Source organism: Dissoconium aciculare (genome assembly GCF_010015565.1).
Source record: "Dissoconium aciculare CBS 342.82 unplaced genomic scaffold K489scaffold_12, whole genome shotgun sequence".
In the NCBI taxonomy this organism is placed as follows: Eukaryota; Fungi; Ascomycota; class Dothideomycetes; order Mycosphaerellales; family Dissoconiaceae; genus Dissoconium; species Dissoconium aciculare.
The window spans coordinates 442,566-459,392 of NW_022984962.1; the positions used below are offsets into that span (position 1 = coordinate 442,566).

Here is a 16,827-nt window from a genome sequence, read left to right on the forward strand (position 1 = left end):
CAGCACGAACAGCGACAGCAACAGCAACATCAACAGCAGTATGCCCAGCGCCTACAGCACCCGCAACCGCAGCCGCCGCATCATTCGTCTCTACACCAGACACACCACTCTCACTCGTCCAGCCTCGGCACGTTATCACGACAGCTCACGCCTCCAGCACAAGCCACGCCGTCACACGATCATCGACGTCAAACTTCACAACATCACTTCCCGGCAGGTTCAGGCGGCCAAGCGGCGGCAGCACCACCGCAGCGCAACACAAACCAATCACCCCTGCGATCGGGATTGACGAATCAGCAGCCACTGCCACCGCCGCTCCCGCCAACCCCTACACATCATCATCAGCACCCGTCACAACATCAGCTGCCACCGCCACCTCCGCCGCCTCCACAGCAGCATTATCGACCAAGTCATTCTCCGCATCCGAGCCTGACATCCCCCCGATCACATTACGCGCCTGCGCCCACGAGCGAGCCATATCGATCTCCACCGCGCAGTGCCATGGCGAAGACCACAGGGACTCTTCCAGGCCCGACGCTCCCAGCTCCTGCGCCGACAACGAATCGCATGAGCATCAAGGAGATCATGTGAATGATGAGCCGGCATTCACCCTGTCCCGACACTGAACGATGTCACGACTCATACCGTCCAGCGACAACTCTCGGTATAGACCGAACTCGGGCCTCCGATTACGGAACCCGTACCTTGAGGACGATTTGCCGACTACCTTTTCTTTTCAACTTCCCGTCATGTGTTTCCCTTGCACATATCTACACTTTCTCCCCAACAGCATTCGATTCGGAGAGCTATGAGAAGAGAAGGATCATTTGATGTGGCTTTTGAACCTACTATTTGAGGAAAATTTGTTCCTCGACGATGAATGATCATGACGGCCGTGACGGTCATTTCACGATTTTTTTTGATATCCCCCTTAGATTATTTCGAATCTAATTCCATTTCTCGTTCACTTGTTCATCGCGACAAGGATTCTTATGTGCAGGAATCTTAGATACAGGACGAGGCTGATGATGAGGAAACGCCCACGGCCTGTTCGCACAAGCAAGTGATGTATTCCCGGCGTTAGATGCAAGTTGCGGTTCGCGCAGAGAGTACCAACGACTTAGATGCCCACGTGCTCTTCACATCTGTCTCACCTATAGTCGGCTGCAGAGATTGAGAGTATCGTCAGCCGCCGTGCACAGATAATAGCGTGCGTGCTGTGCGTGGGAGATGAAGAGTACAGTCAAGAACTTGCCGCCCGCCTCTCATTCACCAATGAATATCACGTTTCCAACCCCGCCCACGTCATCGCTTCTCTTTCACGAAGTTGGATTGAGCTCACGATTTTCTGTCGAGTCCATCTCACCTAGATAGACACTTTACCACTACCTACCTAGATAGACCTTTTACCACTACCTATCTAGATAGATAAATACATATCACAATGAATCTCCAGCAAGGTGGAGCTAGCGACAGAAGAAAACAAGGAAAGAGGAAGGCTTGTCTGTGGCCAAGCTTTGCGGTTCCTTGCCCTGATCGAAGCCCATGAGGAGCCCAATCCACCTCCTATACATTCTACACTTCTCCCCGGAGGTCCGCCAAATGAATGTTGATGATGAACTCTAGACCCGCCCGGATATCGTCTCCACACAACACACACGTTCTCATCAGCTCTGCCGTGTTTCGCTGGTTGGGATGATATTCCTTCACCCATCCATTCGTCCACCATCGACACCACCACCAACCATCACCACTCGTGGGTTGAAATTGCTTTTGCTGCATGTGGCACATTGTTGTCCTTCATCCATGAGCCGCGAAATGCCTATGTGGGACGGCACATTCTTGTGACCAATGGATTCACCGACGTACCCGCATCTGCTGCATTCGCACGCCCGGCCGCCCAGGAATGATTACACTTCACATATCTTCACGCCTCTGTATGCATCCATACGTAGTAAGTATGCATTATGCAGAATGGTTAGTCAATGACGTGGGTGTCGGTGCCGCAGAGCTGCCACCAGCTGCTAAAATGAACTCGACGCCTGAGCTATATAGCTGCAGCACTACTGGACTGTTACCTTTTCCCGTGCCGAATTCCCATCGGGCAGCACAACGGTCAACGGAAAGCTCCAGCTTCTCGCAAACCACTGATGTTTCGGGGCGGAATAATGGCACCTTCATGCATGGAAACGCGTTCGTTCGAGTCGATCAAGGCTATGGTACATCCGTACTACCTCTAGCAACCTGCCTATCTACCAATCATGGTTGATACTTCGCTTCAGGTAGGTACGGTAGCTCTGTCGAAGCTCCTTCTTCCTTGCCTGCCTCTCACCTGTCATGCTCGGGGATCTCGATTGCCCTCACAGTTCAATGCCCCGTTGATAGAAACTTGACTGCATATATATTCACTCGTCCTACTCTTCACGAGTCCCTCGCGTTCATCTTACGCGTCCTCATTCACGCCCTACGCTTCTTCTCATTCTATTACTTCTCTTGAAACTCGCCTTTACTCCTTTGACCTCCACCAGTATACATAACAACTAGAAGGCATACCTCTGCCAGCGGCCAATCTCCCTTATCACTCGCCAACATGGTTCACTTGGGAAAGGTCCCCACGGACGACGAGCTCAAGAAGCCTGTCATCGAAGCTCTCAAGGAGCTTGATCTGTCCGGCCCTGGCAATGATGACTTCACAACTAGTGTTTATGGCTCCAGATTTGCCGCCGCCGACCTGCCCAAGCATGAGATGCCCGAAAATGAGATGCCTCGTGAGGTCGCCTACCGAATGATCAAGTGGGTGACCATCATCTGGTGAAAGCCAATGTGTTGGGCTCGCAGTCACTGACAACATGACGACAGAGACGATCTCTCCCTAGATGGCACGCCCACTCTCAAGTAGGTTCTCTGCTGATCTAGCTCGAAAGTCTCACAATCTGACCCGACCAGCTTGGCCTCTTTCGTCACCACATATATGGAGGAGGAAGCAGAGAAGCTCATGGTGGAGGCTTTCTCCAAGAACTTCATCGATTACGAAGAGTATCCGGTGTCCGCTGATATTCAAAACCGATGTGTCTCCATGATCGCTCGTCTCTTCAACATTCCCACTCACGATGCCTCCACGAACGCCATGGGCACGTCCACCATTGGCTCATCCGAAGCCATCATGTTGGCTACCTTGGCCATGAAGAAGCGTTGGCAAAACAAGAGAAAGGCCGAGGGCAAAGACTACAGCAGACCCAACATTATCATGAATGCGGCTGTGCAAGTCTGTTGGGAAAAGGCCGCCCGCTACTTCGATGTCGAGGAGAAGTTTGTTTACTGCACAGAAGATCGCTTTGTGATCGACCCTGAAGAGACTGTGAACCTGATCGACGAGAACACCATCGGCATCTGCTCTATCCTCGGAACCACCTACACGGGAGAGTACGAAGACACCAAGGCCATCAACGACCTTCTCATCGAGCGTGGCATTGACTGCCCGATCCACGTGGATGCTGCGTCGGGAGGATTCGTTGCACCATTCGTGAACCCCAACCTCGAGTGGGACTTCCGTCTTGAGAAGGTTGTCTCGATCAACGTCTCCGGTCACAAGTACGGTCTCGTATACCCTGGTGTAGGCTGGGTCGTCTGGAGGGACCCCGAGTTCCTGCCCAAGGAGCTCATCTTCAACATCAACTACCTCGGCGCCGACCAAGCCTCCTTCACACTCAACTTCTCCCGAGGCGCCTCGCAGGTCATCGCTCAATACTACCAGCTCATTCGCCTGGGCAAGCGCGGTTATCGCGCCATCATGTGCAACCTAACCCGCACCGCCGACTACCTAAGCAAGGCTGTCGAATCCATGGGCTTCATCCTCATGTCCGAGACCGGCGGCCGAGGTCTCCCCCTCGTCGCCTTCCGCCTCAACCCAGAGCACGACCACCCCTTCGACGAATTTGCCATCGCCCATCAGCTCCGCGAACGCGGCTGGGTCGTGCCCGCCTACACCATGGCCCCCAACGCCGGCAAGCTGAAGATGATGCGCGTGGTCGTGCGTGAGGATTTCTCGCGATCCCGCTGCGATGCTCTCGTCACCGACCTCAAGCTCGCGCTCGACGAGCTCACCAAGATGGACGCCGCGCGCCTCAAGCTCCATGATGAGCGACGGAAGAACGTCGGCAAGCTTAGCGGCAAGCATGAGAAGGTCAATGATCACTACGCTGATGAGGAGCACAGTCTCAAGGGCAAGCACGGCAAGACACACGCCGTATGCTAGACGATAGAGCGAGCGATCGGGCTTCTGAAAATTTCTACGTTCGGGTACGAGATCGACATGGAGGAGAACAAATGTGTCTTGATGACGCCAGACGTCTCATACATGGCATCCGCGTGGATGGCCCACAACTCGCAACGGACCCATACCACACTAAGACGAAGATAGTAGAATCATAAATAATGACGATAAAGAAAAAAAGAATGCTATTTTAGATCCACACCGACAGGAAAAAAGGATCACCAAATTCGTCCACCTATCTTTTCCCTTCTTTTCTCGATTGTCTTCTCGCTATGCTAATCCCAGAACCATGCATCGCGCGGTTCCATTAACTCTCTATCAATCATTGCGGGGGTATCGATCGTCTACGCGGAATGAATCAGCACGTCCCTCGCAGGCCCGGTGCTGGCGGGTTCCCGGTCTTTCCTCCCGACTTGGGAGTGCTCGTCGATCTCGACGGGTGCAGGGGCGGGTTTCGTGGTATAGCTCTGACGCTTCGGGTCGGCGAACGCGGATGTCGTCGCCGTTGCGATTCTCTCCGCGGGACGCTGGAATTCGGGGCTCACGGGCGAGACTCGCCCGTCGGATGCTGGAGCGGCGGCGAATGCTGAAGTGAACGCGCTTGTGCTGCTGCTGCTACCGGTGGTCGCATTGGCAGCGGTGCTGTTGGGTTTGTATGCTGGTCCTGGGTTCGAGGCGATGGGCGAGGGGTGGTAGGCGACGTAGGTATTATTGGACTGGGGAGGCGTGGAGGGGCGTTTGGTCGTGTCGTCGGAACCTTGCGGTTCCCAGCCGTAGTTTGCGGGTTCGATGAAGGGGGTCGTGCCGGAATTCTGGGCATCTGTCGGGTCGGAGAAGGGGTTTGTGAGAGTCTCTTCGGCGGGCGAGACGGAATAGTCGCGGGCAGGTCGCTGGCCGGGTGGGGGACCCGCTGGCGCTGTGTAGGCGAAATCTCGAGAGTTTTCAGGCTCGTTTGTTGCGGGTGCGAATGCCGAATAGACGTTGGCGGAGGTTTCTGTGGAAGTTGCGGCTGTCGGTCGCGAAGTTTCTTGCTGCGTAGCATTGGCCGGCGGATTGGGCGATGAGCCTCGGGTGCGGCGCGCGGCGAGCAAGGCGCGCTGGAAACGAGTGTTGGACAGTGTCAGCTGCTCGTTCGTCTCGATAAGGGTCTGCATCGTGTCGTGGTCGGGCTCCGGGTTGACGGAATCGATGTAGCCCTGCATGCTGCGTGAAGCCGTCTGGCAGCGATCGGCGAACTCGCGGACGAGATCATTCGAAAGCAGCTCGTCAGCCGGAGTTGATTGAACCAACTGCATCAAGATCTTCGCTGTGTTGCGCGCCTCTTCGATGCGACTGGCCAATTCGGCGGGCGGCGGTAGTGTCGGCCGACGTTGATGGGATTGTCCTCCAGCCTGCGCATTCACGTATCGCGATTGCTGTAGCATCGGCGGAAGTGGCATGGGTGGGTATCGCGTGCTCTTTTCCTTAGCCCACATCTGCAGCAGAGCCTTGCAGCCTTCATCCTCTCTCTTGCTCACCTCTAGCGAGTCCAAGGTCTCGCGGAGGATCTGTTGGGTACTGGGGTCGTTGCCATTGCGCAGGAGCTTCTTGACGGTCGTGACGAAGGTCTCATCAAAGTTGCGGGTGAAGATGGGTCCAGGGTGGTCGGACAGAATGCGCACCAGCATGATGGCGTTGTACTGGACGTGCGGTTTCTTGTTGTAGTCCTTCGAGAGGAAGGAGCGAATCTGCCGCGCAGCATCTGCAGCTGCGACCGGTGAAGACTCCACACTCTCGACGATCACTGGAAGGTGTAGTACTTCTTCTCCGCCTGCATTGTTGGATCCGGACTCGCAGAAGAGGCGAATCGCTCGAACCGCATTGCCTTCTGGAGAGTCGGCATGATCGTCTTCGGGTTCATTGGTCTCGGTGGTGCGACGGATCAGACTCTTGAATCCTTTCATGCTCTTCATCGCTGCGGGTGTTTGAGAATTGTTGCGTGCAGATCGTTATGTTGCACGCCAGCAGGGGTATAGCAGACACTTATTATGTGGGCACCTGCAATATCGTAATGTCAACGCGTAGCCAAGAAGGTTGAGGGGCTGTGCATGGACGCGTACTCCAGCCAGGCAGACAGCGATTGTGGCGCGCACCTAACGGGTAAAGGACAGCTCAGATCAGTCCTGAGCTTGATTGAAGACTCAGAAAGGCCCAAGGCTACAGCGTGGTCTTTTTAATACTCCCCAGGAGCGGGTGAGAGCTACTGGAGATGGGGTGTCAGCGCCAACGTAAAGAACAGCCATCAGTCACGAATCCGCGTCATTTCCCACGCGGCACAGTCGAAGACCCTTGGGACGACCTTGGTACAGACCAAGGGAGCGTAATAATAGTAAGCCCTAGTGGTTTCGGTCGTAAAATTAGATGCGGGCGACCCACCTGATCTGCTTGGATCGAGCAGATAAAATCAATGGCACAATTGTCGGGTTATGAAGCATTCGATCTGTCTCATCGATGATAGCCAAGCAACCAAGGACTCCTCGCGTGGCGCGTCAAATAGACGCGCCATCCAAACTCCTCGATCGCCAGAGCCCGGCCGCTTTTACATCATGCATCGGACGCCTCAAGATAGCCGCCACGCTGTGTCAATGTGGCGATCGCTTTGGGACGTCGGATATACGCATATCTTGTGCATCGTATCTGACTCCCCGAGCGACACATAATCGTATTGATGACGGCGACTGCGAACCTGCGTGACAACCGTGGAAGTTCGAACATTGTCAGGCAGACTTGAAACACAAAATCCATTGTGTGCGCATTGAATATATGAATATAGTTGCACATCTGCCGCCGTTTCGGCTGCAAGTTCCTTCTGGAGTTGCCAAAGTTACAGCTCGTCAGTAGTGCTTCGCTGTTCATTCGCCAAACTAGTCGACAGACGGCCTAGATCTAGTACGACCCAATCTCGTCCACGGTTGCCGACGACCACACAGACGTATTTACCCGGACGTCCTCCTACAGTCATTTTCTGGGGCGCAAATCCACCTTCTGCTGGGAAAGAATGGACAACAACGGCAGATGCCGAATGATCTGCAGTGTGCAGCATCAGTGCAGTACAATGCTCGTCCTCATAGCGAACAAGGCTAAGGATGCATTGGTGAATCGCCGGGAACAGTTTCGCGTCGATGACTTGACCGGCTTTCGAGAAGGACCTCGTCACTGTGATTGTCTCTGGTTCAGGTTGTGGTCGATCAGGCGTGAGGCGAGAGCTTTCTGCGAATGACAAACGCGTCTTCGTCGTTGAGGGAATTGGTAACCTTACTTCAAAGGTAGTCAGATGCGTCGCTGCCTTCAAAGACTTTGGAGGAACAGCGACTATGTGTGCGATTGCTGGGAATTTTGGGATGAGTTTCTGACCCGGTGATTGCAGAGCCATATCAGCGGCCGTCAATCCCTCCTCCAGAGACAAAGTGGCTTTGAACGATGGTTCGAGCATCCGGCTCTGCCAAGCGGTGATTTTCTCCAATGCCATGCGAATATGACCTTGCAACACGGCCGCGGTAGCTGGAATATTTAATGAAGCAGACGCCACTGCCGATTGGGGTGCGCCGTTCATAGCCCGCTTCGCCCATGCTTTCTCATCGTCCAATACTGCATCTGTAGCTTCTCCAAATTTCAGCTGCTTAACGAAAGCATGCGCCGAAAAGTCGTGCTTGCTCAGTTGCTGTTGAAATTCTTGTTTGGTGTCAATGTATGGCACCAGGCGACTTTTTGTCATTGTCTCCTTGATATATCTGGAAATTAAAGAGTAGTCTAGCGATGGCACTTCGCGTTCTTCGATCTCGACAGCACCGTTTGAGAATGGTTCTGCTGTTCCGATTTCGATTTGCATCTTGAGCCATTTGCTGAAAGCTCGAAATTGCTTGTGCTCGGTTATCACAATGGACGAACATTGCTCGGCAAGCACCCGCAAGCTGTCGACAGCACACAAGATGTTTGTGAATAACTCTGGTGCACAATCGAACTTGGAGGATCCTTCGTGGAAGATCGCCTGGCCACGAAGCTCACAAGCAGCAATACTGAAACGCTCCAGAGCCGGTGAAAGATTGATGAAGAGGTGGTGTTGGATATTAGTGTACATAGAGCCCACTGCCGTGTCCCATCGCTTGTGGTTATTGTCTTGCACTATATCAGTAAGCCACTCAAGTATGGGAGCACTGAATTCTCCTGTCAAGGCAAGGTGGTAGAGACCAAGAATTGCGTCACCTTCATCGCTGTCGCTGAGCATTCCGCTCAAAGACTTCATCAACCGTGTTGGGAATTGTTGCCCGGTCGTGAAGTCATGCTCGATGCATCGTACAGTATGGAGTACATAATCGAGCAGACTTTGCATTCGCTTCGTGTTGCTAGCAATGACGTGTAGTAGCGGGCTGCCCAGTGTGCTAAGAGGCAGTCGAACAAAGTCAATCCGAAGTAGGGATTGGTCTTCATTCGACAGGATGGTATGGTAGGAGCTCTGGGGATGCGACGCATGCAGAAACGAGTTTCGGCCGACCTGGGATGAACCGATCTTCACAGTCTCGTCTAAGAGCACTTGTGCGACGCCATCTGCCTGGCAGACGACCAGAGCTTCGACGGTGCCAGTACCGGACTCCTTGCGCGTTTCGAACACTTCGTCAGCAGCCACCAATGTTGCGAATTTGTTGCCAGCAGGACCAGCTTTAATCAAAGACATTCCGTGAGCAGGTATCGCACTGAGTCGTGGAAGAATCGTGGTGACATCCAGGCTAGTGATAGCACCCGGGAGGGCTCCTGCAACGTGGTCGAAGCCTTTGCTCTGAAGCTCTTTGTTTTCGTGGAGAGATTCGCTACCCCAGTCATCCAGTGACAGGTGGCTGTCCTTTACTTGACCGATGGACCGTCCAGGGACGGTGTGCGAGTCCCAACTGAATTGGCAAATGGATTCACTTGTCTCATCGTCATCTTCGAATGTAGGTCGGAGGTCCAGCCTCCAATCATCCTACGCTTGAGCTTTAGCCTTGAGCCTAGCTTGGACAAAAGACCCCGGGGCAATTTGATGAGTGTCGTCTCTAGGTCTCTAGTTCATCACTTACATCCTGTTGATTTTGGTTCGCTTCGCTCCGCCCGGTGCTGATTACACCTCCGCGCTCTCCGTCATGAACGGCATAACTTCCATCATTCCAAGCAACAGCTAGCATCGATCCATCGGAGCGCCATCCAATCGATCGTACCTCGCAATCATCTCGACGTTTGATTACAAATGCGACCTGGCCAGATATGATTCGATAAACAGAGATGTCCCATGTGGAGTGCACGACTGCGAGCAGATCTCGAGGTCCACATAAGCTCGAGAATCGAATCGGATTTGGCAGACGATGCTTGGAGAGGGTGCGAAGCACGGCGCTCTCAGCCGTCATGGTGACATTTCCACGGCGGTCGTTTCGACAGGCGATCGAAAATGGCCGATTGAACCAGTCAAGTAACTTGGGTGCACGGGCCACATTGGTATAATTCCCCATCGTGGATTTTGACGACTTAGACAGCCCCACGAAGATAACACGATCCAGAAATGCCGGAGTGCATCAATGTCTCCTCGGAGAATGGCGGTGGTCTTATCCGTTATGTTACACCTGCGATGACACGACCTAGGTAATCATGATGCGCTGCTGAACGCGCGAAATTGCTGTGCGGCCGAATTTGTCAACACCTGATATTCGCGAGCACAGGGGAAAACGCCAATACTCATAGCACTACGGAAAGGAGGCAGGAACGACTACGCCGCTCATGCCAAAATGTTGACAAAGTTTTTTCGCAACGCTCAATGACGACCTATCCGTCCAAGAGTTCATTTAATCCATCCGCTGAAGCCTCAGAATATGAGGTGCAGGCGCCAGACTATCGACCAATGCTTTCGTCTCGCAATCCCTTCGCCACATTTGCCTGCCGTGTTATTTTCAAAGCCTTCGGCATGCAGGTTTCCTTGAACACAACAACGTCCTTTGAATTTAATATCTACTGATCCAAGTTTGCGTGCCAAAATTGCTTCCGGATTGTTTTCCAGCCATGCGAAGTCCAGATCAGGTTGCCTTTACTTATGGTAAGGTAACTTGGTTGGTGTCGTGCCTGGGCGACGCTAAAAATCGCCTTCCCTAGTGCAGGGGATCATTCCTTTTTGCATGGGCTGCATCGGCGTGCGACTCAGCATACTGCGAATGTTTGTCGGAAGTAGTCTTTGAAGCAGACTGTTGTTGCTTTCCGCCGCTCCACAATGCACCTTGTCCTGTCGTCGCAATTAGCATCCATATGGTGAGATGCATGGCTTCGTACCATATGAGCCTTGAGTAGTCAAAGATTGCTTCGAATCGCCCGAGGATAGAACGATTTTCGGCTGCCAGAGACCATTGCACTGTGTCTGCTGGGTTGAGCCGCTTGCCTCTGACATCGTGGGGACTGCTCCTTGGATGCTGTGTATCTTCTGACCTCGAGGTTGAAGGACCATCAATCAGGCTCGCTGGAAAGGCGTGTGATGAATGAATAACAACTACATCGTCTTTCCACGGTCTTATAAATCAAGAACAACGGCGCCATGTCGAAGGTGGTACCACATGCCATGGAACAGCAAGCAGCTTCGTGGTCGATTTTGCGGCCTGTCACACCTGCTCATGTGGATCACAAAAGTCTATAATTTCAACATCTAGCAAGCTTTGGGCGTCAGCAGCTACATTCGTACCACTCACACAGTACTGGATTTAAGTACGATCTGAATGCCACGACCGAGACGCGACATGTGACTCCACGAATCCGGTAAGCACCTAGGTACACATCATTATAGCCGCACGCGCTGAGGGCCGCTTCTGCTTTTCACGAGCTCCATCTCTCGATGTTGCAATTGCAAACACTTTCACACAGAGTCGTGAACAGTATTGTGCAGGTGTGGCAATTTCGGCGGCCCACTGCATTCTGCTGTGACCTCGTCGTTCCTGTCTGATTCGGTCTGGTCGTGGTCTGTGCTGCTGTAAAATAAGGCCTTCGTGTAGTCGTAGACTGCCTGTCTTTCATGCATCATATGCTACCATAAAAGAGCACCATTCCGAATTCACACAATTCTATAAAGTGAAGACGTTGGAAATTCGGAGAAGAGGCTCGCTGTTGAAAGTCGAGTCCTGTGTTGGGGGACCCATGGCAGGTTGAGCCGGCGCGTTTGACTGGTACTATTTGGCAACCTTTTTCTCTCTCGAGCTATCGGGGGATTTTCCGAGTTAGGAAGTTGTCTCTTGGAATGATTCTCGAGTCAATGCATGAATTTTGTACCACAGGCGTGCAAGGCGCACACAGGTATCTCGATGCCCATTCTCGCGACTCTAATCGCTCACCAGAACTCCCCATTCCAACGCGATGTCTTACGTGTAGAACTCTTGGCCGGGGCAGAGGAATCGAATTCACTTTATGCATCATGTCCTCGGTTTTTGGCAGACGAATGTGGAGTGAATGAGACCGGATAATGCATGTGCTTGGTGAGCCTTAACAATATCAATTCCTTTGTCATCGAGTCGCGTTATCTTGATGATGTCTCATACAAAAGATTCCACCTGCAAGATGACAATCCAGATATTGCTCTTGCAGCTTCGACCGTGATAAATCGCCATATCCTTCGCAATCGCGTCCTAGGTAAGGCCCGTTTGATGCAACGTTAAGCTCAATCAAAGCAATATGGCACAACGCACAAGTAACGATGAAGCATTCCTACGTCGCTCCTATCGCTCGAGCGCGCGCTCCTACGACAGCAATGGTCGGGACTATCTCGCGTCGGTCATGAATTGGTCGAAAGCGCGGTTCGAAGACTGGTTAACTTCACCAAAGGGCTTTTGTCATCTCAGGTTGTAGTATAACCTGTGTGTTGCAGGGCGGAAACGGTTCAACAAGGTAGTACACTTCATCAACGACGGCGAGAATGGCTATTTCTACGACCCAGACGGGCTCGAGAAAGAAATTTTGCAGTTGTGTCTTGTTGCAAGCAATGGACATGATCGCTACTGTTCGCTCGTGGATGGGAACTACGAGGTCGTTCCCAAGACATCAGCATGGCCTGTGCAAGACCTGTGGGCGCAGACAGCATGGCGAATAGTCGAGGACAACATCCGTTCTGGAGACGCTCTCGAGAAGACTTCTCGACGATGTCCGGAAAAGTCTTATGGTTTCGTTATCGAGATCCTATGCATTGCGTTTCATTCCATTGCTCATCGAGGTTCTAATTCGGTTTGGGACGAGATCATCAATGGTCCGCGAGATACGACAGCGTTGTTGCTATACGCGCGTCGGAGGCAGACAGGATTGACGGTAAATCATTCTGGGAAGCAAGTAAATACCTGCACCAGATCGGGTCCCGATATCGACCTCGAGGGAGAATACGATGCTTTGCCCAACTACTTTCAGGACAGTGCTTACGAAGGTAGCACAGAGCCTGAAGACAAAGTTTTGTCGAAGCGGTGTCATGGAAAGAGTGATACCTTCATCGAGGCGGGAGCAGAATTCCTTGTCAATCTTTGTGATCCTGCCGTTGAACATACAAGCACCTGCAAGACAAGCGAGAAGTCGAAGGCGGGAAACCCTCGAAGTCGCAGCAATCATGACTTTCGTGATTTGTACTTGGTGGACGATTCAGGCAATGCCATCACAGGATACTACACCCGATCTCAGGTGCGCAAGGATTGATCAGCGACTGTTCTCGATCTTGCGGGACAAAGGAGGCCGCAAAACTCCATTCAAATCATGACATTGGCTACCTGTTACAAGTCGATCACACTCGCAGTATACCTTCTTCAATCGAAGAGCATCTTGGAAATGGTTCGCTGAGATCTTGCACGTCGCCCTATCTTAAGGCGTGCTTTCCGTTGCGCAAATCCAGATAGCATTGGTCGAATATTGATTTAAGCGCTGGTGGCAGCCTTGGCTAGGTCGGCCAGAGCCTCCTGGCGCTTGAAGCGCGCATCTTGAATGACACTAGCGTCGGCATCGTTGGAGAAGTTTCCAGTCCACTCAACAAAAGTCGATCCTGCGTGTTCGCCGCTGGTGACTGGGAAAAGACGAATGGTCGATAGGACGCTGGTGTATGTGAGAGCTGGGGTTGAGGAGATGACTGAGTAGGTGATGTAGTGGTTGATGGTCTAATTAGTGAGGGAAGGTTAATAAAATATTCGTCATTGGCAACAATTAACATCACGTTCACCCACGCTGTGTTCTTCCTGCTTGACCTCCAGCACGGTGTTGTCCTTGAAAGTCCACTTGACGATATCGGTCTCTTCACTTGCACCCTTCACGAACTCCGAGGATGTGATAGCAGAGTAAAACTTGGAGAAGTCCTGGAGTTTAATGAAGTGCCAAACATGCGCGAGCTTTGCCTTGATCACGGCTGATTCAGTCACCGCGGTGCTGGTGGGAATGATGCTCTGTTGGCCAGACATTTTATCGATTCAATTGACTCTTCGAGCGTGAAGATGATGATGTGGTTGATTCGGTTGATTTGATTGTGATCGTGTGCGGTGTTTACACAGTATAATCTAATCTTCGTAAACATTACGACCACAACGTACCTACCTAGTACTATGGACCTGCCAGCGCCTCCAGGGCTACTGTCGACATCATTGGCATGCACGTCAACAGCGACTGCCCCACCAATTTTCCATATGGACCCCTCGAGTAGTAATTGACGTCACCGACTAAATTGCAAGCACGTGACTTTAGGGGAGATGAACGCCCGGCGCTGAGCGAAAGCCCGATGCAGTCGTCGGCAAAGCCTGGAGCTAATCCAAATTTGAAACTGTGCCTGTAAATGTCTTCACGATGAAGCAACGCGAGCTTTGGCATTGAAAATTGCCAGAGCATATCAAGCTTATATTGCTTCGTCATGGCTGCCACACAGTTCGACGCCGGCCAGAATGATGCACTCGCTGGTCAGCAAGCTCATGAGCATGCTGTCGGCATTGATGTCTTTGTCGGCGCAAATACTCATGCATTCGGTTGTGTAGTGAAGCAGAGATACACGGACTTTCTGGTCAACGAAATTCTACCTGGTGGTCGCGTACTACACTTGGTGAAAGACGAGCCACTTCCAGACCGCAAGCGCAAAAGAGGTGAAAGAAAGGATGAAGAGGATCGGCAGAAAAAGCTGAGACTCGACGATGGCGACACAGCCGACGATGCAAATGCTATCCAGCCTGCCGCCGAAGGGACAAATGACAAACCAGTTCCTGATGTCCAGGGAGCGGCAGGAAAGGGCGATGTCGCCGTGCCAGGAACATCAGAGGTGGATACGCCGGCCGCCAAACTTGTAGCCATTGCTGGCATCAAGGAAGAGGATAGAAATGCTCTAATAAAACTGTTTGGCGGAGAAGTAGCTTCGTCTCTATTCGACCTATATGCCTGCACAGTCGTATTTCCTCATCGTAAGCCTCGCGATCAACCAACCGTTCTATCCAAGCCCTTCTCCGAAAAATCGCAACGGACAGAGGCCCATACAGCCATTCGTCGCATTTTCGGTGCCAACAGATTGGAGTCAATGACTGTGCAGGATCCGAACAACCCAGCTTCGCCTGCCACTGTTATCTCCATCAGATCTACTCCGCCAAAGGCGCCCGTCGATCCAAACAAGGATGAGCAACAAAAGGGTAAGATCATCTGGTCGGAATTAGGAGGAGAATATTTGCATTTCAGTCTATACAAGGAGAACAAGGATACCATGGAAGTACTATATTTCATCGCATCACAACTCAAGTTGCACATCAAGCATTTCTCATTCGCTGGAACGAAAGACCGCAGGGGAGTCACAGTGCAACGAGTGGCGGTTCATCGAATTAAACGCGAGCGATTGGAAAGCTTGAATCGTATTGCACGAGGCTTCAGGTTGGCCGGTCCTTGGGAACACAAATCCGAGGCTCTTGCTTTAGGAATGTTGGGAGGCAACGAGTTCGTGTTGACGTTACGAGACGCTCGATTCGCTAATGAGCAGCCCACTTGGTGTATCGAGGAGCGCCTAAAGCACGCTTCTGAGATTGTGTCAATTGCAGCGAAAAGTCTGAGCACAGCCGGATTCTTGAACTATTACGGCTTGCAACGATTCGGCACGCACAGCATCGGCACGCATTCGATTGGAATGAAGATCCTGAAAGGAGATCTCAAGGGTGCTGTGGATGGAATTCTTTCGTATGATCCTGCTTTGGCTGCTCTAGACGTGGACCAGCAAGATGGTCAGGCAGCGAATGGTCACAGCGTTAAGTCACTGGTTCCGCGAGATGACATCAGCCGTGCCAAAGCCATACATGCCTTCCGATCTGGTGCAAAGGTATCCGAATCGCTCGCGTATGTGCCTGGTCCTCGGTTCTCCGCCGAGAAGGGCATGATTACCTTTTTGAGCAAGAAGGATCACAAGACTGGCGCGAAACCCAACGAGACCGATTACCAAGGCGCGATTCTACAAATTCAGCGAAACCTGCGCCTGATGTACATTCATGCTTATCAGAGCTTTGTGTGGAATACTGTCGCAGGAAAACGCTGGCAACAATTTGGTGCAAAAGTCGTTGAGGGCGATCTCGTGATCGTCGGAGACAAAGAGCGTGAGGAAGGCATCGCCAACGGCTCAAACACGCGCAAAAATGAAGTAGACGAGAACGGTGAGCCGATCGTGCATCCCACAGCATCTGCTGCGGTCGGTACAGAGGACGCGGCGGGCGCTCCGGATGATGCGGAGTACACGGACGATCCTTTCATTCGTGCGCGACCTCTAAGCAAGGACGAAGCCGAGAGCGGACGATACACCATATTCGACGTCGTTCTGCCTCTGCCCGGCTACGATGTACTGTACCCCAGCAACGATGTCGGGAAGTTTTACGAGGAATTCATGGCATCAGAAATCGGTGGCGGTCTCGACCCACACAACATGCGTCGCGCTTGGAAGGAGATTTCCCTCTCGGGTGGCTACAGGAAGATGATGGCCAGACCTCTGGGCCAGGGAGTAGAGGTTGACGTCAAAGCTTACCAGAGCCCTGACGCGCAGCTCGTTCAGACTGATCTTGAGAAGCTGGAAAAGCGCGGGCCGGCCTCCACCAGCGTTCCACAGTCGGCTGAAGAACAAGCACAGACTGGCGGCAAGGACCAGCTCGCGATCCTTCTGAAACTCAAGCTCGGGAGCAGTCAGTATGCGACCATGGCATTGCGCGAGTTGACCAAGGGTGGTGCTGCCGGCTATCGCCCCGAGTACTCGCTGTCGAAGCGATAGATCACGGACGGAGTATTCACACATATCTGTACCATAAAGAGTCATATCACTGAACCACATAACGATCGATGAACAGCTATATCTAGGACAAAGAGTACCTCATTGCTTTCGATCACCAATACTGGCTGCTGCACCCTCTGAGTCATCCGATCCTTGCATAGACTAACACCGAAGATCGTCATAGGACCCGGCTAAATGTGTCGTAATACCGCTGTGTATGGAGATGTGAAGAGAGTGCGCTGGGAAAACGTTCAATTTGTGCGCGGCTAGTCTTGCCATAGGTCAA

General features: G+C 52.3%; 7 protein-coding genes across 7 annotated transcripts; 3 read left to right on the forward strand and 4 right to left on the reverse strand.

Moving 5' to 3' along the window:
* Positions 1 to 2,590: 2,590 nt before the first annotated feature.
* On the forward strand, positions 2,591 to 4,255 carry K489DRAFT_390502 (glutamate decarboxylase; the record flags this gene model as incomplete). The annotated part of the gene is made up of 3 exons (XM_033606607.1): positions 2,591 to 2,793; positions 2,860 to 2,895; positions 2,947 to 4,255. The coding sequence occupies 3 exons, from the start codon at positions 2,591 to 2,593 to the stop codon at positions 4,253 to 4,255; spliced, it is 1,548 nt and encodes a 515-aa protein (XP_033456887.1).
* A 17-nt stretch (positions 4,256 to 4,272) lies between these two features.
* K489DRAFT_383414 (uncharacterized protein) lies at positions 4,273 to 6,476 on the reverse strand. The gene has a single exon (XM_033605597.1). The coding sequence runs from the start codon at positions 6,223 to 6,225 to the stop codon at positions 4,618 to 4,620; it is 1,608 nt and encodes a 535-aa protein (XP_033456888.1). The 5' UTR covers positions 6,226 to 6,476; the 3' UTR covers positions 4,273 to 4,617.
* Positions 6,477 to 7,136: 660 nt separating this feature from the next.
* Positions 7,137 to 9,687, reverse strand: K489DRAFT_412540 (uncharacterized protein; the record flags this gene model as incomplete). The annotated part of the gene is made up of 2 exons (XM_033607937.1): positions 7,137 to 9,269; positions 9,364 to 9,687. The coding sequence occupies 2 exons, from the start codon at positions 9,685 to 9,687 to the stop codon at positions 7,137 to 7,139; spliced, it is 2,457 nt and encodes an 818-aa protein (XP_033456889.1).
* A 282-nt stretch (positions 9,688 to 9,969) lies between these two features.
* Positions 9,970 to 11,196, reverse strand: K489DRAFT_433973 (uncharacterized protein). The gene is made up of 2 exons (XM_033608542.1): positions 10,598 to 11,196; positions 9,970 to 10,550 (listed from the first exon to the last, which is right to left on the reverse strand). The coding sequence occupies exons 1-2, from the start codon at positions 10,767 to 10,769 to the stop codon at positions 10,420 to 10,422; spliced, it is 303 nt and encodes a 100-aa protein (XP_033456890.1). The 5' UTR covers positions 10,770 to 11,196; the 3' UTR covers positions 9,970 to 10,419.
* A 406-nt stretch (positions 11,197 to 11,602) lies between these two features.
* On the forward strand, positions 11,603 to 13,101 carry K489DRAFT_60476 (uncharacterized protein). The gene is made up of 3 exons (XM_033608753.1): positions 11,603 to 11,784; positions 11,867 to 11,938; positions 12,174 to 13,101. Exons 1-3 carry the CDS (start codon positions 11,772 to 11,774, stop codon positions 12,980 to 12,982), a joined length of 894 nt encoding a protein of 297 aa, XP_033456891.1. The 5' UTR covers positions 11,603 to 11,771; the 3' UTR covers positions 12,983 to 13,101.
* K489DRAFT_343941 (Bet v1-like protein) lies at positions 12,774 to 13,766 on the reverse strand. Its single transcript, XM_033602310.1, has 2 exons — positions 13,501 to 13,766; positions 12,774 to 13,434 (listed from the first exon to the last, which is right to left on the reverse strand). Exons 1-2 carry the CDS (start codon positions 13,729 to 13,731, stop codon positions 13,198 to 13,200), a joined length of 468 nt encoding a protein of 155 aa, XP_033456892.1. The 5' UTR covers positions 13,732 to 13,766; the 3' UTR covers positions 12,774 to 13,197.
* A 342-nt stretch (positions 13,767 to 14,108) lies between these two features.
* On the forward strand, positions 14,109 to 16,541 carry K489DRAFT_362426 (tRNA pseudouridine synthase D; the record flags this gene model as incomplete). The annotated part of the gene is made up of 2 exons (XM_033602658.1): positions 14,109 to 14,360; positions 14,436 to 16,541. Exons 1-2 carry the CDS (start codon positions 14,175 to 14,177, stop codon positions 16,539 to 16,541), a joined length of 2,292 nt encoding a protein of 763 aa, XP_033456893.1. The 5' UTR covers positions 14,109 to 14,174.
* Positions 16,542 to 16,827: the final 286 nt, after the last annotated feature.